This window comes from Vidua macroura, chromosome Z, assembly GCF_024509145.1.
Source record: "Vidua macroura isolate BioBank_ID:100142 chromosome Z, ASM2450914v1, whole genome shotgun sequence".
In the NCBI taxonomy this organism is placed as follows: Eukaryota; Metazoa; Chordata; class Aves; order Passeriformes; family Viduidae; genus Vidua; species Vidua macroura.
In genome coordinates, this window is record NC_071611.1 from 2,844,908 (window position 1) to 2,864,191 (window position 19,284).

At 41.2% G+C, this 19,284-nt stretch overlaps 1 protein-coding gene across 1 annotated transcript in view; it reads left to right on the forward strand.

The window, feature by feature from the left end:
* The window catches only part of EPG5 (ectopic P-granules 5 autophagy tethering factor), a 54,636-nt gene extending 36,660 nt beyond the window's left edge, over window positions 1–17,976 (forward strand). Inside the window, exons 29-44 of the mRNA XM_054002394.1 lie at window positions 429–585; window positions 1,591–1,785; window positions 2,770–2,983; window positions 3,746–3,891; window positions 4,010–4,217; window positions 4,973–5,048; window positions 5,881–5,984; window positions 6,173–6,348; window positions 6,838–7,023; window positions 8,517–8,726; window positions 8,880–9,024; window positions 10,025–10,267; window positions 11,819–12,038; window positions 13,522–13,737; window positions 14,867–14,981; window positions 16,036–17,976. Coding sequence (XP_053858369.1) covers window positions 429–585; window positions 1,591–1,785; window positions 2,770–2,983; window positions 3,746–3,891; window positions 4,010–4,217; window positions 4,973–5,048; window positions 5,881–5,984; window positions 6,173–6,348; window positions 6,838–7,023; window positions 8,517–8,726; window positions 8,880–9,024; window positions 10,025–10,267; window positions 11,819–12,038; window positions 13,522–13,737; window positions 14,867–14,981; window positions 16,036–16,218 — 2,794 coding nt within the window. The 3' untranslated portion in view covers window positions 16,219–17,976. The remainder of the gene's footprint in view (window positions 1–428; window positions 586–1,590; window positions 1,786–2,769; window positions 2,984–3,745; window positions 3,892–4,009; window positions 4,218–4,972; window positions 5,049–5,880; window positions 5,985–6,172; window positions 6,349–6,837; window positions 7,024–8,516; window positions 8,727–8,879; window positions 9,025–10,024; window positions 10,268–11,818; window positions 12,039–13,521; window positions 13,738–14,866; window positions 14,982–16,035) is intronic.
* The last annotated feature ends 1,308 nt before the right edge of the window (window positions 17,977–19,284 follow it).

Sequence of the window (19,284 nt, forward strand, 5' to 3'; positions counted from 1 at the left end):
AAGAAACTTTTACTTGGCAATGCACAAGAAAAGATTGATTCTGTTTTAATTCTTTTATTGTTGAGCCTGTGAAATAAAAATGGGGTAGTTCCTCTTGCAATACCAAGTCTGCTGAGATGCCATCAGAATATGAGGAGTACATGATTTAAGGGAGAAATAATCCATTGGAACTGTCCTTTGGAAATCTTTCAGGAAGATTTCTGACTCTGATTATGGAGACATTCTAAGGTTTGGAAGTATCCATTTCAGGCAGCAAAACTACATGAGCTAAATCTGTGTCTTTTCAGTCTAGATATGAGAAGGAGGGATACTCAGGGAGTATAACAAATACTCATCTCAAGGCTATATATTGGCAAGAAACTTTTCTTTATTGTCATAGGTTATTCTCTGTATGTAAATTTAATTTGCTTTTGACTTATTTTTTTTAGGGCCCTGATAAATATATACAAGGTACAGCCTATGCCTGCAATCAAGAAAGTTGGAATTGGTTTGTTTTTTACATTGGTAGAATATGTGTGTGATGAAACTCAACGTAATCCTCCCACAAGACAGTTCTTCACATCCTGCATTGAGATTCTGGGACAAGTGAGTTTATTTCTGGAATATGAAAATATTTTCTGAATTTTTAAATTTTGATTTTTGACGCTTATTCCAACTTCACTGCTGGTAATGGGTAGGGGGAGGTAGTTCTAAACACATTTACAAGCCTTAAAAGTTAATTTCTAAGCTTCTGTCCCATTTTGTTTTCAACTAATTGTGTAATGTACACAGTCTTTAGGAGAGGTGAAGCTTGCATTTAAGCAAAATAAAAACTGTTGTTCTGAGGTGCCTCTGCTTAGTGTTAATAAATTGTCATTGTGTTAGTTAAATGCTGGAGTTTTGGGCAGGTAACAAAGGTTTGGATACTTCCTGTTGATAAAAGTGTGTTTCAGCATAGACTTTGCTTTTACCTGTCGCTTTCTGTTTGATGCACATCTTGTCAACCTCTGTTTTTAGATGCTTTTCTTCTGCAGCCTTGCAGTGTTCTCTGTGTAGTGAGTTATATCAGATGTTTGCTGGTAGAGAAGACAAGGGCTTGGTGGTGGTGGTAATGTTTGCTCTGTTTGTGCTCTGAGAAAAATCATTAGCCTCTGCTTTGGGTCCAGATACTTTTATCTTAGATACAGCTTATTTCAATGTGCAGCTGTCCTTGAGCACCTCTAACAGCTGAAGTACTGAGAAGTTCTTCACAGCTGTAATTCTGTTAAATTTGTCCTATTATCAAGCAGGGCTGGTGAAATCAGGATTAATTTTCTTATGCTGTTCCATCAGAAAAAGTGATATTTTGGGTATTTTCAGACAACATATGCTATCACAAATGCTTGTCTAAAGTGAGCTAGGAAGACATGTTTGTTCTGTGTTACATCTTGTGGAATAACAGCATTTAGTTGATGTTAATCTTATAATTTCAGTCTCTTGTTTTTGAGAAAAACTTCCCTTTTTTATAAAAGGACCAAAACTGTGGGTGTCTCAACAACAAGCTTAAGAGGTGTATTTTACAGTTGACTGATATATGGCTGTTATTTTTTCCACCGTTCCCACTTCTCTCAGGTGTTCATCAGTGGGACCAAATCAGAGTGCAGGCGTCTGCTCCAGACGATCCTGCAGAATCGGAGGCTCTGTACTCTGCTTTCTCCTTACTTCACTCCTGTAGCCTCTCCCAGTGAATTTGTGACTTTATACGAAAAAGTCGTGGCCTTTCTGAGTGAGGATAACAGCGACGTTGTCTTCATGCTGCTGACAAAGGTGAAGTCTGGTTTTTGGGGTGTTCTTTGCCTAAAGACCATGTCCTTAAGCTAAAGAGGGAAGTGGTGCAAATCTGGTACTTCAAAATAGCATTGGCAGGTTCTGTAGAATGGTTACTGTTACATTTATACATACATACATTTATACATACATACTGAATGGTTAAGTGTTACATTTAAGCTCAAGAGGGGCTGGAATCCAAAGCAAATAGATTAAGTAGCCTTTTCTAGCCCAGATAGTATCACTATGTGCTTCCCAGGGCTTACTGCTGAAATTAAAACCATCTCTTGATGACTTCTGCCTGGTATCTCTGCAAAGGCATTCATTACAATAGCCAGGGAATGCCAGGTATCTAACAATCAAAACAAAATTTGGGACAGTGTCTGTTTGGCACCCGCATCCTTCCTGCCTGTCTTAAAACAGAGTAAGGTAATGGCAAAGATGTGATTTACACATCTCCTGTTACTATTGATACTGCCAGTGGAGAAATTAATGTAACACATGGCCTTTGATACTGCTCTGATTCTGCTCTTCAGTTACAGGGAGACAGCTGGGAGCAGCAGGCCGTCTGTCCTGGGCAGGGCTCTGAGCTGTCCATCGTGGCAGTGGCCAGTATTGTCCCTGCTGACCAAGGTCTGAGCAGGTGCTCAAGGGCTGCAAAAGCTTTGCTCCTCCACCTGAAAATGTATGGACTGTGGGCATCAGTCCAGTTTAACGCTTGTGTGGAAACTCAGACACATCTTTGAATCTGAGCCCCTTGCCCAAGGGCTGTTCCATAGATCTGGAGACTTCTGCAGTATGCTAAATCATAGCCTTTGGAGAGTGATGTTGGGAGTTCGGGCTAACAAGATGCGAATTCATGAGGTTTTTCTTAGATTCATAAAAATGTCATGATTTAATTTCCCTGGTGACTTCTCCCTCCTCCCAAAGGTGTGGTGTCTGTTGAATCTCCTGCTCACAGATGCTCTCTGTGCTCTGTTGTAGTTTGACCTGAGCCAGTGGTTGAGCGTGGCCAAGCCACCTCTCTCAGAGCGCACCCAGCTCCTGGAGTCCATTCACTTGGCTCTCAATGCATGTGGCCTGGAACCTGAAGAAGATATTTTGATGCCATTTAATATCTTCTGCAAGCATTGGACTAACCTCCTCCAGTATCAGTTCCCTGACCACTACAGTGATTTCTTAAGGTTGTTCGTGCAAAGTGAGTATCTGAGGTGATGCATCCTAAGCCTTTGTGCAGAACCCTTCTGGCTTAAAAATATGAACTCTGTGCAGTAGAGTTAAACTGCAGAATGATTTACAGTTCCTTAGGTTTCTGTCTAGGGCATTTTTATATGCCTTGCTATGTAATGTGTTTTTTTTTAGATATATTGTAGCTCTTGCATGGGTCAAGGCACACACATCAGTGACAACAGATTTTCCAGCCCATGTAACAGGAGAAGGATGGAGGAGAGTCTTCTGTTAGTGGAAGCACCTATTAATGATGGTCATGCCATGGTCTGTAATGCAGAACCCTTGTTTTTGATTACCCTTCAGTATCAGGTGGACAGCTGGAATTATGAAGATGTGTGACTGATGCTGAAATCTGCTGAAAATGTCCTGGTTGACATTTGATGCCACCATATTCTGATGTGCCCCTCAAATAAGAATGAAAGTGCTTCCCTTTGTCAAACCATACCTGCTGAGGGAGCAGCTGTCTCTTAGTGGGTATTTGCAGCCAGGGATGAACAAAGTGCCTGGGAAGTGTCTAAGAAGAGAAACATGTAGATGCTAAAAAGAAATGTTGATTACATTTGCAAACTAGAGATAATCTCTCACCCTTAAACTTTGGGCTTTCAAACTCCCACTTCACCTAATTTTTCATGTAGCAGGGAGCTCTTATTTCAACCTTTTTTGACTTGTTTGGAGAAGGGGACTGACATCTTTCTGGTTTTCACAAGTGCATTCCCTTCTTTCTCCTAAGGCTCATCAGAACAGCTTCTAAGCCCTGACTGCTGGAAGGCATCACTTCAAGCTTTGGGGTGTGATTCAGCAGTGGCTGAGCAGGGCAGTTTAAAGAAAAGTGATTCTGCTGAAGGTCCTGTAAAAACTCTGCTCTCCATAGAACAGGTGGGTGCCTTTTGGGCTGATTTATGTTTTTCAGGTGAAACAGATGCCCTCCAGTGACAGATAACACTGCCCTGCAGCCTTTCTGTCTGCAGCTATTAATAGCTTCCTCTTTTTACAGGTCAGAGAGACAATAGAGTGGCTTTCTGCATCCTTCTGCAAACTCCGACTGGCCTCAGTGGACTTCAGGACTTTTGGCCTGTTTTCAAAATGGACTCCTTATGTGGCTGAAGTGAACACATTCCTGGAGTATCTCATTAAACAACTGATTGACACTGAAGTTGCTAATTTAGCCCAAGAGCCTGTTGGCAGTAGCAGAATTTTAGCAGGTAATGTGTCTTTAAAGTAAATTACTTAAGAACAGACACCTGATTGCTCTAATTCCCTCTGTTAAGGGCCACTTAAATATACAGTAAAATCTTCTTTGCATTTGTGCAATAATGATAATATTAAATTACAGATGGGAAATGTTGCTGCTACTTCATGTACTTCATGGCCATGTAGGACTTTATAACCTGAGAGGAAGCTTTTTTAATATTTGAGCTTGCTTCAAAATTATTTTATGAATCGATTGTACTTTCCTAAAAAAAAATAGAGTCTTTTGCACTGAGAAGATGTTTGGAGGGAGACACTACTGAATTTCATCATGCATGATTTAAATCTGGAAAAAGTCAGCTTTTACTTTTTTTTAAACTAATTTTAATTTAAATATTAATTAAGACATTTTAATATGTGCAGGTTTAAAGTGTCAATCGTTATAGCCCCCATAATCTCTGTTGTGTTATTAAAGGTGTACTAGTAAAAGATCTTAACAATGCAAAATACTATGATGGTTGTTAAAACAGCCCTTTTGTTAACTTGAGTTATTATTAAGCATATTGTATTTTAAATTTTTATTTGACCAGAAAGGACTGATTGAATGGTTGGACTCAATGATCTTAGAGGTCTTTTCCAGTCTTGATTATTCGATAATTCTGTGAATGTTAGAATGGAAAAGGATATTATATGCAGATTTAGAAAAGTGTAATATGTTCACTGTTTTTGATTTGAAGGAAAAAAGTAACTTTGTTTTGTTTCCTTTTAGCATTGCAGTCATTGTACTCAGTCATTGCTGGACTCTTTAAACCATGGATACTGGTCTTGGAGAAAGAAGATGCAAGGTATATATTGCATTTTAAAATTAAACAAATTTTTGCTAAAGTAGAGACTTTAGTCCTGTAAGAATGGCTTTCATTATTACCTGTTTTTTAATAATTTGTGACTGTCTTGCCTTCCATTTAAATAACTCTCACTTTGTCATTTCCTTAATAATTACAGAACTAATTCATGACCCACATAAAATTTTCCAAGTTTTGGATAGAATAATTAATTTAGATATGAGAAAGATCTTGTAACAATGTGAGCAAGGCTTGATTATTTGAAGGGTTTCACTCAGTTTTAAAAACACTAAAACTTGAATTCCGGATTCCTGTTTTTTTAGCTTCCATAATATCTATAACACCTGTTTAAAACAAAACAAAAAAGCCAAACAAATACAACCCCAAATGCCAGTGGTATATAAAGAAACTTTAGGCTAAATGAATACTGTGGTGATCTATTGCCTTGTGTGCCTCTGTCTTCACATGAGAAGTTACTTATGCTTCTGCACATTCAAATTTTGCTTTCTTTTAAAATTAAAAGCTTTTGGAGTTGTGAGTGCAGCCTTCAGCACTGAAGTTAGAAGGTTGTTTGCAGTTGGTGAATAATGTCATTGAGAAACTCTGTTGTTTCAATTCTGTTATGAAATATCAAACAAACAAGTAATTTCTGGTTACTCGGTGGATCTTCATTGGGATAGTGAATTATGCAGCTCTTCTAAAGAAGAGGAGAGTCCCAAAAAAGCTGAAGGGGAGGACTGCTGATACCTGTACTTCACTGCTTTAGAGTACTTAAATTGCAAATACTTATGCTCAGGTAACTGAACACTGAAATTTGTGTTGTGCTTCTTTTCAGCAGCCAGCCCTGCTATCCTTGGCTGGAGAGTGACACTCCTGTAGCCTCCACCATGGTCTGTCTGTTTGCAGATTGCATCAAGCTTTTGCATGAGAGCTTCAAAGGTGAGCATGAAATCCTAAGCCTCCCCACTTGTTGATGTGGAGGAAAAAAATACTAAAGTTTAGTGTGCTTTTTTTTTTTTTGAGTGTAATTTACAAGTTGTTAATCTTCAAAAATAGACTTCCTTCTGAAATCAAGTTTTATCTGAATTTTTTTCTGTTGTTAATTCGGCTATTTTCTTTGATTCTAGAAAAGCTGTTGCCAAGTCACCATGGGGCTCTCTGGTTACACCTAATGCATTACTGTGAGTGTTGCACAGCCCCCAGAATGCCAGAGTTTATTCTCTATGCTTTCCACACTGAGTTCAGAAGGCTTCCATGGAAGGAAATGCATCCAGACCAGATGCTTATGGAAGAGTTCTTTAAAGTGAGTTTGTGGCATCTGTTGAATTAAGTTCATAGTCAGTGCTGCCCTTGAAAATAGCTGGAGAGCAGGAGACAGTTCTATTAGCAAGTAGGATTTTAAAGTTTGTTTTTAGCATTCACAGCTGCTCAATTTGTGATGGATTTTTGTGAAGGAGTGCTTTTGAGTCTTAGACAAAGTTGGGGCGAGCTGTACAGCTCCCTCTTTGTTGATCTGCTGGAGTGTCTCATTTTTTGCATATGTATTTAATCTTTTTAGTTAGATTTAATATTTTTGGCCATGTTTGCCATGTTGTTCTCACTTCCAAGTTGTCTGAGACATGGTAAAGCTACAAGAGAGAATGAAATGATGGAGAAAAGACATTTGTCTGCTTCTCTGCTGACCTAAAATGCTGCTGTAGATTTACAGTTGGCTAAGGAACTGGAAAGTATAAAAGTACTTAAGACTTACATAATTTTATGCACATGTCTTTTTCCCCTTTCTCCTTCCTAGATCGAAAGAGGCAGCCCCAAGAGTTGTTTCTTGTTCTTGGGTTATGTTTTATGTGAAGTAAACTGGGTCAGTGTCCTCTCTGATGCCTGGAATCCCAACCCTCACCCTCAGACTCACAGCATGATTGTGTGTTTGCTGTATATGATGGTCCTGTTGGCAAAGGAGGAACAGCTTATAGGCGAAGAGGTAATTTTTGTGACGGTTCAAACCCATCTCTTAAAAGAAAAATAATCCTTTACTAGAAAGTACATGAGATGTTGTCACTAAATCCAGTTCATTGCTTTTGGAGGAGTCTTCAGAGGGTCTTGATCGTCTTCAAAAAGTCCCATTTCACATCTGCCAGCTTTCTTCCACTTGCAGAATCTTCTGCTTTCCATTTCCTCTGAGATGGATGCTGCACAAGATGCTGCACCAAGATGTCACTGGCAGCCTTTGACCATTGTTATATTTCAGTTTAGGAAAATTACCAGAGTTCACATGCTTTTACCTGAATGTGTTTGCTTATCAGAAGCTTCTCAAGCTTCAGAAGATAGCTGTTTGCACATTCTTGAGTCAGCCTCAGGAATTCCCTCCTTCCCTCCAGCAGTGTGTTAAACTGACCCACTGTCAGGAGGTTTTTGCCTCCCAGAGCACTCCTGTGACACCTTGATCTAAATCTCAAACTTTCTCAGCCCTGTGTTCCAGGACATGAACAACCTGAGGAGTACTTGTTGTACCAGTGTCACATTCCTGTAGAAGTAGTGTAATTTGGGTGGGTTCTGGATTGTCACCACAGTTCCAGTATTTGCTCGTTCTAAAACCTGCAAAAACATAGAATAGGATGTAGAATATCCTTAGTTGGAAGTAATCATCCAGTCCAGCTCCTGTCCCTGCACAGACACCCCAACAGTCCCACCCTGTGCATCCTGGCAGTGCTGTCCAAAGGCTCCTGGAGCTCTGGCGGCCTCGGGGCCGTGCCCATTCCCTGGGGAGCCTGGGCAGTGCCAGCACCCTCTGGGGAAGAGCCTTTCCCTGATACCTAGTCTAAACTTCTAACAAAGCTCCATACCAGTTGCTGTTTCTCTGTGTCCAGGGGGCTCTTTTTTACTGCAGATGTTTAAGAATAGATGGGAGCTGCCCATAGACAGAGAGACTTTTACATCTGCTGACTTGCACTGCCTGTGTGAGCTGTGAGGCTGCTGTGCTGTTCAGGGTGGTACTTAGGGGAATAACAGCATGAGGAGTCCCCAGGTTGGTGGATGATTCATTAAATGGAAAATGAGGGAGACAGTTTCTCCTGTGAACTTACATTAATGCATTTTCAAAAATAATATTATTTTAATGCCTGTTTTAAGCGTGTACTGAAGTGACTTTAACTTGAAGGGCCTCCATATCTTTCTAGCTGTCTTTACCTGTTTACATGTAAAATCATTTTTCACAGACTTTTGTTAGAGCTGCTGCTGCAACACTCTGAATACAGTTCTACAAGTGCTAGAGATGAAGTACTTGTGTTAGCTTACTGCTTGAATAAGGAAGTGCTTTTCAGACAGACTCCCTAAGGTCATCTATTTCTGTGGGTTTTCATCTCCATCTCCTTCAAATTCTCTGAAGCCAGCGCTTCCTTCCAATATTGAGTACTGTGAGTATGAATTGAAAACTGCAAAGAAGGTGCAGCTTATACTATGTCTTTAAATCTGCAGGAATCTCCACTCATAAATCTTCTTGGACAGACCACCTCCCTTCCTTGGCAACTTGTGGGCATTTCATCTTATGAAAGCATCATCAGCTACTGCAACAGTCATTACCCTCCCTCTGTTATCCTTGCTAAGGATGCTGGAGCTGAACTGATTGTGAAGCTCCTGAAAATCTCAGCAGGCTTTGGAGCATCTTCAGATAGTCACATCCACCTTGTGAGTTGAACTAGTTTTGAAGCATCTCCTTGCTGTTCTTGGTTTTTGTGAAGTTCTGCTTGTGTATATTACAGAATATGGGAAGAGTTCTAGGTGTGGTTTTTCTTTTTTAGAATTTTTTTGTCCCTAATTGATTCTAATTTTGTTTGACAGGATGCAACACTGAAGTGCCGAGTGTACATTCGCCAGGTGGTTCAGTTCCTCAGCACCTTAGAACAAAGTGGAAAGATAACCCTTGCAGTTTTGGAACAAGAAATGGCCAAGTTGCTAGATGACGTAGTCATCTTTAATCCCCCAGGTTTGTGTTGAGGAAATGGCAAATTACTTTAAGGCTGTCAAAATCCTTTATTCCACTGAGTGGATTGATGAACATCTGTGACGATTTAATTACTTGCATTGCTGTCATGTCTCCCTTATGGCAGCAGGGCATGGTGCTTTGGTGATGTATACATCGGTGGTATATTAGCACAAAGCAAAAATATGAATCTTGCCCTACAGAGCTGTCTAGAGTGACACAAGCAACATCAAAAACAGGGGTTAAGTTTGTGAGTAAAACTGGCTGACATAGAGGAGCTTAAGCAATTAATTTGTTAGTCATCTGGTGGTTTTGGGGTTTTTTCCAATGTTTATTTTACTTGTCATTCTAAAGGGAAGAAGGACACAAATCCATTCTCCTGGTCCTGAGGGATTAGGAGCAATGGGTACAAACTGAAATTGGGAAGATTATGTTAGGTGTTAGGAAGAAATTCTTACTGTGAGGTTGGTGATACACTGGCACAGGTTGCCCAGGGAAGTTAGGGATGCCTTAACCCTGGCAGTGCTCCAGGCCACATTGGGTAAGGCCTTGAGCAACCTGATCTAGTGGAAGTGTCCCTGCCTATGGCAGGAGGGTTGGACCCTAGATGATATTTAAAGTCCCTTCCAACCCTTAATATTAATTGATTCTGTGACTCCAAAAGGTTCTAGATTATAAAACTGGGAAAACTTGACAGTGTTGAAGTATAAGAGGTATACTGGTGTACCACAGTGGTATAACACGTCCAGACACCCAGGATTGTGTGGTGAGATCATTTAGGTCTCATTTTTAGTACTAGGACCATCTTGAGGTTCCTCTGTCAAACTATGAGTTCATGTGAAATCCGTGTACTCCACAGAAATGGTTGTGAGGGGTTGTGCCTCTTCCAGCCCAAGGGTGCGTACCGAGGAAGAGGCTTTTCCCAGAAAGTGTCCAGTGGTGAAGCTGAATCTGGGTTCCAGTGTCTCTTCACTGAGAGGGTTCCCTGGTTTCTGCCTCGCAGACATGGATCTGCAGACGCGTCACCTGGCCCTCAGCAGCCTGTTCACGGAGACGCTGATGATGCTGAACAACTCCAGCATCACCACGGCCGAGTCCCTGCGGGGCAGCCTGCGCAGGTGGATCGACAGCAGAGTGCAGGGGCTGCTGGCCATGCCCCTCCTCACGGCTGCCTGCCACAGCCTGGCCTCCGTGCGCCACATGGCCGAGACCACGGAGGCCTGCATCACTTCCTACTTCAGCGACGGTAGGAGCCTGCGTCTGTCTCACAGCCTCTGGGCGGCCTGGGACTGTGGGAAATGAATTTGTAGAGAGTTTCTCAAAGCCTGACAGAAGGCTCACATAGTGTGCGTCTGTATGCAAACTTTGAGATATGAAATGCTGACTTAGAAATGCCATGGAATAGGACAGACATGGTTGAGAGAGAAATGGAATTAGAAACAAGTTTCGAAGGATGGCCTTGCAAACAAAACTAGGTACTTTGGAGAAATAGAACTATGAAAGATGCATTGCAGTAGAACCCACAAGGGATAATTTTAGATGATTGGCATTAAGGCATTTACAGCATGGTGTGGCAAAAGCTGGTAGACCAAGAAACACTTACAATGTACTGTAATTAGGAAATAGTTGGCTTCTGATTGTGATGGATAATTGGATAATCCACAATGGATAATTGTGAATTATAACATTTGTATTGTCTCACCCTTCTCATGAGAATGAAAATGGGATGAAAGTTTTTAAAATGCCTCTCGGTTGCCCCATCTCTGGGTCAGAAAAGGGCTTAACCTGACATGGGATGCCACTGAACACAAATTGTCTGGAATTAAGGACTGGTTTGGCTTGGAAGGGTCATTAGAGATCACTTTGTTCCAGCCTCTTTGCCACGGGGAAATGGCTTCACACTGTCACAAGGGTAGATGGGGTATCAGAGAGAAATTCTTCCCTTTCAGGATGGGGAGGCCCTGGCACAGGTTTCCCAGAGAAGCTGTGGCTTCTCCAACCCTGGAAGTGTCCAAGGCCAGGTGGGGTGTGGCTTGGAGCAGCCTGGGATAGTGGAAAGTGTCCCTGCTATGGCAGGTATAAGATGATCTTCTATGTCCCTTCCAACCCAAACCATTCTGGGATTCTGTGACTATGCTTTGGGTCTTACAGCTGCCCTAATTGTGTGTTTTCTTAATATCCATCTCTTAATATCCATCTTAATATCCATTAATATCTTAATACCTGTCTCTGTGAAAACTGATTTGCTCTGTGTAGTGTTGCCATTTTTCCTGCTAAAGTGGAGGACTTTATTAAAAAAAAAAAATCACCCCAAGAGAACTGAAGACATTTTTCCCCTTCTCTAGTGTTCTGTAAGCTAATTTGAGAAAAAAAACACTCTTGTTTGGTAAAACTCTGAAAGTGTGCTGTGCATGATTTTTTTTTTTTCCCTTCTTCTTTCTGTTTACGTAATCCTCGTGGAACTGCATTTTTAATTCTTTCAGTTTGTGGAAGATTTCAGTACACCTGAGGGAAATGCTTCTAATTCCATTGCTAAAATGTTCAAATTCTAGTCCTGGCTGAATGCTGGGAAAATATCTCACCTTGACCTCAAGGAGGTGCCCTATGATAATGGAATTTTTCTATTCCCTCCATCAGAGTTGCATGACATGCTGATTACCTGAAAAACAGCTTAAGCAGCCCAGATTCTCTTAACTAGTAGTCCTGGTTCTTAGGTTTTACCAACTGCTGCTTTCTCACATGTTTTTTTTAATTTTTTTTTTTTTTAATTTTTTATTTCGTCCTCCTTTCTTCAAAGATTCCCCTCACCGCCAGGAGTTAGGCTGGGGCCCTATACTTGCTTCCCTCCAAGTTCCTGAGCTAACCATGGAAGAATTCCTGCAGGAGTGCCTGTCTTTAGGAAGTTACTTGACACTCTATGTCTACCTGCTGCAATGCCTGAACACTGACCAAACCCTTACCAATGAAATGAAAATCCTGCTAACCATCAGCAAATGGCTGGAGCAAGTGTACCCCAGGTATGAAACTTGGAGCTTCTGAATGTGCCTGGACTTTTGCATTATTATTATTGTTATTTAGATTAAAGTTTATTTAAAGTTGTAGAGCTGGTATAATTAGGTAGCCCTGGTTAATTAAGTTAATTTCAACAGCGTGCCAGATGAAATGGCCTGTTCTTCTATATCTGCTAATACAGGGTCTGTCCATCTGCAGTGCCAACTGAAAGTAGTTGTGGTGGTTAAATGGAAGAAGGAATTTAATCTGCTAGAAAATTAGTGAGTTCCAGTCATTTTTCAGTCAGATAAGCTTGGTTCAATAACAGCCTGGATTTGTGCTCTTGTTAAAATGACTCAAAGCAAACCCTGAATGATTCTGGGTTACACTTCCCAGTGTGTCCACAAGGTGGGATGAGTTATGTGCCGATTATTCAGTCTGGCACTGAGCTGCTGGATGGGGACTGTGCAGCAGCTCTGAACCAAACCTGGAGCCCAGTGCATGTGATGGGATGCCCAGGGTTAGCGGCCTGTGCTGCTGTAAAACATCTGAGATAACTGGGTTCTGAGGGGAAAGGATCAAAATAAAAATATTTAATGCGTGTAGCAACTGTAGTTAGAGTTGCTGCTGAAATTGCCAGGATTTAACAAACCTGATTACTTTTGTTCCATGTTAATGTTGATAATGTTCATACTTTCTGTAAAAGAACAATTTGGGAAAATGTATGTTCCCACTGTTTCTTGAAATTCAAAAAATATTTTCACTGGTAGGTACTGTAGTAATTTAATTATCAAGGTATGAAGGAGACAGCAAAGCCACCATATAAAGCAGATTAAACCTTGCTCTAAACATCAGATCTGAGATCGCCTGCAATGGGAAACAACTGGGAGGAGTAATGTGAGGATAGTCTGATGCAGGAAACTCGTGATGGTGCTTTATGTGGAAAATCTGAGCTTGTTAACTTAAACTGCCAACTGTTTGGGGAAAGATTAAAAATAGCATAGGGGGAACTTCACTTTGGGCTTTACTCCACAAAAAGCTTTAATCTTTCCTTTTCTCAAGGATCATATTAAATATCCAAGTTGTTGTGGTAACAACATCTAGTGCTTCCTAAAGTCTTTTATTGGTAAGTAAAGAAAAGAACAAACGAGTAGAGATACAGTTCATTCCTTTTGTGCCAAGTCTTAGGCAAGTTTAAATCCACTTACAACTGCAGTATCATTTATTTCTAGTTGTAAAGCTTAAAAGGAAGCACTGTTCTTTGTCCAGTTACAGGCCCTTAAAACCTGATAGCTGGTGGATCAAATCCATAACAGTAGCAGTCACAGCAGTATAATATCTGGTGGGGTAGTACAGTTATGCTATCCTCATGTGATAAAATTAGCTGTTATTAATTAACAAGCTAAATTCTTCATGGACCAAAGGGGGAGGGGAATAAACTTCTTGACCTATGCTGTGACTCTTAAATTTTTATTTTCTCTTATATTTTTCTTTAAATTTTACCTAAAGCTCAGCAAAGGAAGAGGCAAAGCTGTTTCTCTGGTGGCATAAAGCCATGCAGTTATCCTTGGTGCAGCTGGAGCAAGATGACCCCATTCTGATTGAATCTGTCATCCGGACCCTGCTGTCCATCCAGGCCCGGCAGAGCCAGCTGGCTGAAGAGAGACTCACTTCTGGAATACTTGGTGCTATTGGGTTAGGCAGGAGGTCTCCTTTGTCACCCAGGTGAGGGCTGAAGCTGTGGTGAATTAATTGGTTTGCATCATGGTATTAAAGAAACTTCAGCCTGGGTCCAGCATGCCCAGTCTGGGTCCAGCGCAGTGTTAAAAGGTGATCAGAATCCACATTTCCCCCAGATCTATAATGTTCTTTGGGCCTGTCACAGAAACAGCACAGTGAGTGTGTTAATCAAGTTAAGAAGCAACTATAAACCTCTGTAAAGGTTCTGGCGAAAAAGGAAAGAAAATGCAGTTCTAAATCTGGCTTAAAGCCCTCCTCAAGCAAAGTTTGTAGGGAGACTGTTGGTTAGAGGGAGGCACTTCCACCTGATCTATAGAAAACTATTTCAGTTGACTTCCCAAGATTTTGTGTAAAAACAGACATGTTAGAATTTCTGTCCTAACCTTGAGGTATTGGAAATGTTAAGTGATGCACAAAGGAGCATTGTGATTCACTCTACCTTCTAAACAGAGACACCAAGTTTGATTGCTAGGTGTTGAAATCAAGTTCACTCTGGAAAGAATGCTGAGGAAAAAAACCCATAAATATTTGTTGAACAGCAATTCAACCCTGCACCTAAAGATAACTTAATGTTTTTAAAGACCTTCTGGGATGCATTGCTGTTCAAATTGCCATGAATTCTTGGTGTCATTCAACTCATCCCTTGATTTGGGTGATAGCAATGTTTTACATTCTGTCACCTGAGGAGTATGTGAGGTCAGAAGTGTTTCAGCTAGGTTTGAAACAGATGCAGTATCTCGTGTAAAAGTATTACATTATCTTCTAGTATGTGTTGTGTCCTATTGCATGTATACCCAGAGAAGCTGGGATCCCCTTCCACCCCTGGAAGTGTTCAAGGCCGGGCTGGATGGGGCTTGGAGCAGCCTGGTCCTGTGGAAGATGTCCCTGCCATGGCAGGGGGTGGAACAAGATGAGCTTTAAGGTCCTTCCCAACTCAAACCGCTCTGGGATTCTGTGAGACTGAAGTGGTTTCTGATGCATTGGAATAGCTCCTCTCGAGCCTTTACTTTGTTCCTCATGCAAGAGATGCCTCGTGGATAGAACTTTCAATTTATCTGCTGTTGAGACTTGCAGATCTGGTGTCACCCTGCCCCTCGGTGCTCTCCCCGTGCAGGTTCCGGGTGGTTGCTCGCAGTTTGTCCGCCTTCCTCCTGGTGCAGATCCCTGCAGAGAGCCAGGTGCGCCTCAAGGCCGGTTCAGAACCCAGGCTGTCTCAGAAGGCTCAGCAGGTGAGGTGTGCCCATCTCTGGCTGCTCCTTTAGCTTTTGGGGTGAGCTTTGTAAGAGTCGAGTATTTCTTCTAGGTCAATCTTGCTCTCACCCTGTTGCTAAACTTTGGCAGCAGGACTTTGTGTTTGACTCTGTCCTAAAGGTGATCCTGGGTAAAACTTCATACAGTGTTCTGTGTTAATACGAAGAATTCATTCTTTTTCAAAAATTCATTTTTGAATCTTAGACATTTAAAAGGAGCAGATGAAATTAGGTCTGTAAAGCCTGACTCAGAACGTTTGGAACATAGCAGGTAGAAGGAATTTAAAACAAACAGGAAAAAACAGTTCTGATGTGGTTTGCACTGCTTTTCAGTGATAAAGCAGGGCTACACTCACACTGACATTTGTTTGTGTGAGGTCAGGGCTTAAAAGGCCTGTGACAAATAAACATTCCCCCTTTAGCATGTGCACTTACCGTGGTGTTCTTTCAGTAAGTACTTGAGAAGAGGAAGGAGGAGTTGGTTAGAAACCAAAGTAAAGCAGCTTGGTACAGCTTGTTTCTCTAAGAAGAGAACAAAGCTTGTTCAGAAATATTTTCTACATTTGCCCTTGCTAGTCCTGTCAACAGTCTTCTCTACATATGATTTTTTAACTTGACAGTTAATATCTAACTTTAATACTATTAATGGGAGCAAAACAATACTTTCATGAAACTCAATATATTCATAAGAACAACCTAAAGTGAATATTTAAGCGTGTTGCAGCTTGTAGTTTGGCATAATTTCTGTGAAACTGTGTCTTGAGTCCATGAAGTAGATATTTGACAATATTTGGGTTACAGAATCCTAGGAAGCAATCATAGGACAGTTTTTGTGTCGATCCTGGGGAGAGAACAGATTGAAAAACACAAGCTGACTTGAAACACTGTTACGAGATGGCAGTTTGCAACTGGTTTTTTTCTGAGTACTCTGTGTTCTGTAGTGGGTGAGGATCCTTTAGGGGAATTGTGCAGATGGTGTTGTGTCACGGACCAAAATACACAAAACTAACAGAATTTTCCCTTTTCCCCGTAGGCACTGAGTGCTCTCGAAGCCATGTCATCCAACAAACAATACATGGATTACCAAGAGCAGCTCTCCCAGGCCTCTCTGTTCATCAAGCACCCCGAGCACTGCCTTCAGGATGGCAATAACCTCCTGTCCCTCCTGGTGAACACGCTGTACCCAGAAGTGCATTTTTTGGACTGCATTCGGTAGCGGTGCTGGGTGGGCGGCTCTGGTTTACAAACAGTGCCCTTATTGCACAAATTATTTTTACCTTCAGAGTTCCACTTTAATTAAGTCAGACCTGCGAATAAGAAATGCACAATGTCAAGTTTTCTCCACTTCAAGCTTTTCTTGCTTTCCTTTTGATTTTTAGGCCTGTGGAATTGCTTAATGGTTTGCATTTTTGTTTTTGTTTTTGTTTTTGTTTTTGGTTTTTTTTTTTTGACTGAAAGCACTTGAATATCTTCTGTGTGTGGTGCCCTTTGGAGAGAAGGGTGCCTGGGGATAGGTGTACAAATCGCTAGTCAGCACAGCTCATCCTGTAGTGTCTGAAGTTTTTGCTTGGTGCCTTTTTTTTTATTTTCCAGTGTGTCATCATTCAGGCCAGTTCAAAAGTGAGTGGAGGATTGTGTGTAAAAGAGGTTTGACTTTCTTAACCAGGATACCTCTGAGTCTTACATGATGAGTGTGTGTCTAACGATTTTTGTGAAATCCCTGTATTTGAAAGGATGGTATTTTAAACCTTGACTTTTTTGCTATCCCACAGACGTCCATAGTTTAGAGGCATGCCTACAATCTTTACCCACTTCTGTAAATACCAACACAAATAGGAACTAAGAACATTGTTTTTTCCTGTTTTCTAAATATAGTGTGTCTGCATCTGTATTGCTTGATTAAATGCAAGTAACTTCTAGCCAAGTTCAAGGGGATTTAAATCCAGACACACATTTTCTGGATCTCCAGTGTCTGAGAGGGGAACAGTCAGTTATGATAATGTTAAATAGGATTCCTTAATTCCCAAGTCCGGTTGTTTAGGAAATGTTTAACAGCCACCACTTAAGCTTATTTTCTTCTGCCTGGCTGGCCATGACATGACAGGATTTTAGATGACACTGTGAAGAGGTATTTTTGTTGTATTAAATTTGGTGATCACTTGTTAAAATTCTGTTGCCAAAGCATGAACCATGAGCCTGTAAATCTGTTGTTTCAGTTGAATGATCACTGGTTTTGTTGCCTTGTCTGATCATAGGATGCACTTTTGTTTAGGAAAAGCAGAAGGCAAATTTTTCCTACTGCTTGTTTGATGTCCCTTTAATCACTGATCTGTTTGAGCTGGCCCAAGGTCCTGCAGTCCCAGTTCCTACAGCTCTATGAAGGAACTGATCACTTTTTCTCTTCCTCCATTAATTGTGCCTTTGTGTTTTTGACATGGTTGCACGTTAAAACATGAGTTCTGGTCAATAGGGGATAGAAATGTGCTACCTACTGCTCAATGATGCTTTGAGCTGTTGCTCTTAAACCATGGTTCTGGTGCTAGAGGACAGATCACCTTTTCCTTCTTGGCAGATTCTGCTAATTATGCCAGCTGGGTCATTAGATCACCGTCATTTTAATGTGGTCTTAGAGTTCTTTGCTCTATCTGCGAGCCTATAAATAAATATATATATGTACATCCCTCTGTATAGTAACCAGATACCGATGCAGCGTGGTTTTTAACAGACTTTTTTGGAAAACTCATGTCTGGAGGAACACATTCTGCTGCTTTTCCCCCCAAAAGACTTAAAAGCACTGGGTTTATTAGGTTAAATGTTATTGATCAGTTGCATATAAATGTGAAGAAGTCAGAAATATGTGTTTGACATGCACTTTCAAAATGAGGAATTGTTTCAGCTGTTGAGTTTTTACAAATGTTGTATTTATAACATGCTCTGTCTGCAAAGACCATGCAAAATAAAAACGGAAAATCAAGCAGTTGGTGACAGATGCTGTGATATTTTCAGCTTGCTAGAAGGATCCACATCAGACAACACATAACTGCTGTATGTGTCACCTGCAGACCAGTCTTCTGGCTTCACAATCAGTGTGGCAGTGGCTGAAGTCTGAACCTGTATTGGAGTTCTCTGTGCACATGTGAACTCCAGAGCTTGGGGCCTTATTTTCCAAGTGGTGCCCAACAGATTGACTTTTTGTTCCTTCTAGTTTTACTGGAAGGGCTTTGGCATTCCCTGCATCTCCCAGGTGAGTTCAATACCAGAAGCATCCTGGTGGGTGCACTGCTGTGTTTTGTCCCTCCAGTTTATACTGGTTTGAGTGGGTGTTTCAGTCTCCCATGAGGATCAGGGGGAACCAGCTGGTTTTTGGGACATGAGGTCTGATGCTTCTATTTGGACCCAAACTACTTGAGTTAAAGAAGGAATTTTTGAGAGAAAAATTAATAAAGCCAAGCCTAAATCCCATGCACAGGTAGAAGTGAGATCTTATTACTATATGTCTGTAAATCACAAGGGCTCAGAAATCCAATTCAGTTTGTCCAGCTGAGGTCTCTGAGGTCTCTTTCCTCTGTGACACCTGTGAAACTGAGCTTACAGGTCTGTGACTACACTGTCTGCTGTAACTTCCCTTTTCTCTTTGCACCTCTTCTTATTTTTTTATTAAATCTGGCTTTGTCACTGCTGGAATTTTAAATAGGGATTTAAAAGATCAGGTCCTCCCATTTATTTTTTCTTTCCCCCTTGTCATTCTGTCCAAGTACTTTAAAATTCTGCTTTGCTCTCCCAGTGCAGATCTTACGAAGAGGTGAGCTTTAAAATAATGATTCCCAGCCTGGGGTCAAGCTTGTAAGCTTGATGGTATTTCAGTAGCAGTTTGGTGGTTGTTACCAGGAGCAGGATTGTTTGGGGAACAGTTTTGGAGCTGCTGCACTGGGATGGTTGCACAGAGCATCAAATCCAGCAGTATAAATGTGAAAGTAAGTTCAAGCCACCTGCTCTTTCTAAATACATTCTCCTCCTCCTCATCTAAGCCAACCTGTTGCTGTCTCCAGCTCTATCCTGGGCCTTTGCTTGCCTCTCCAGGCCTCCAGGTTGACCCACCCCTATACCAGAAACTGGATCTGTTCACCTGATCTTGGAGGATGTTTACAGTTGTGTAAGAGATTTGTCCGTGGTTGGCCTTAGTGACTTCATGGCCTTTGTGATTTTGCAGTAGTGACTTCATCTCAGAAGAGAGAGATTTGAGAAATGAGTAGTCAGACCTTAAAGAAACTCCTTTGTGTAA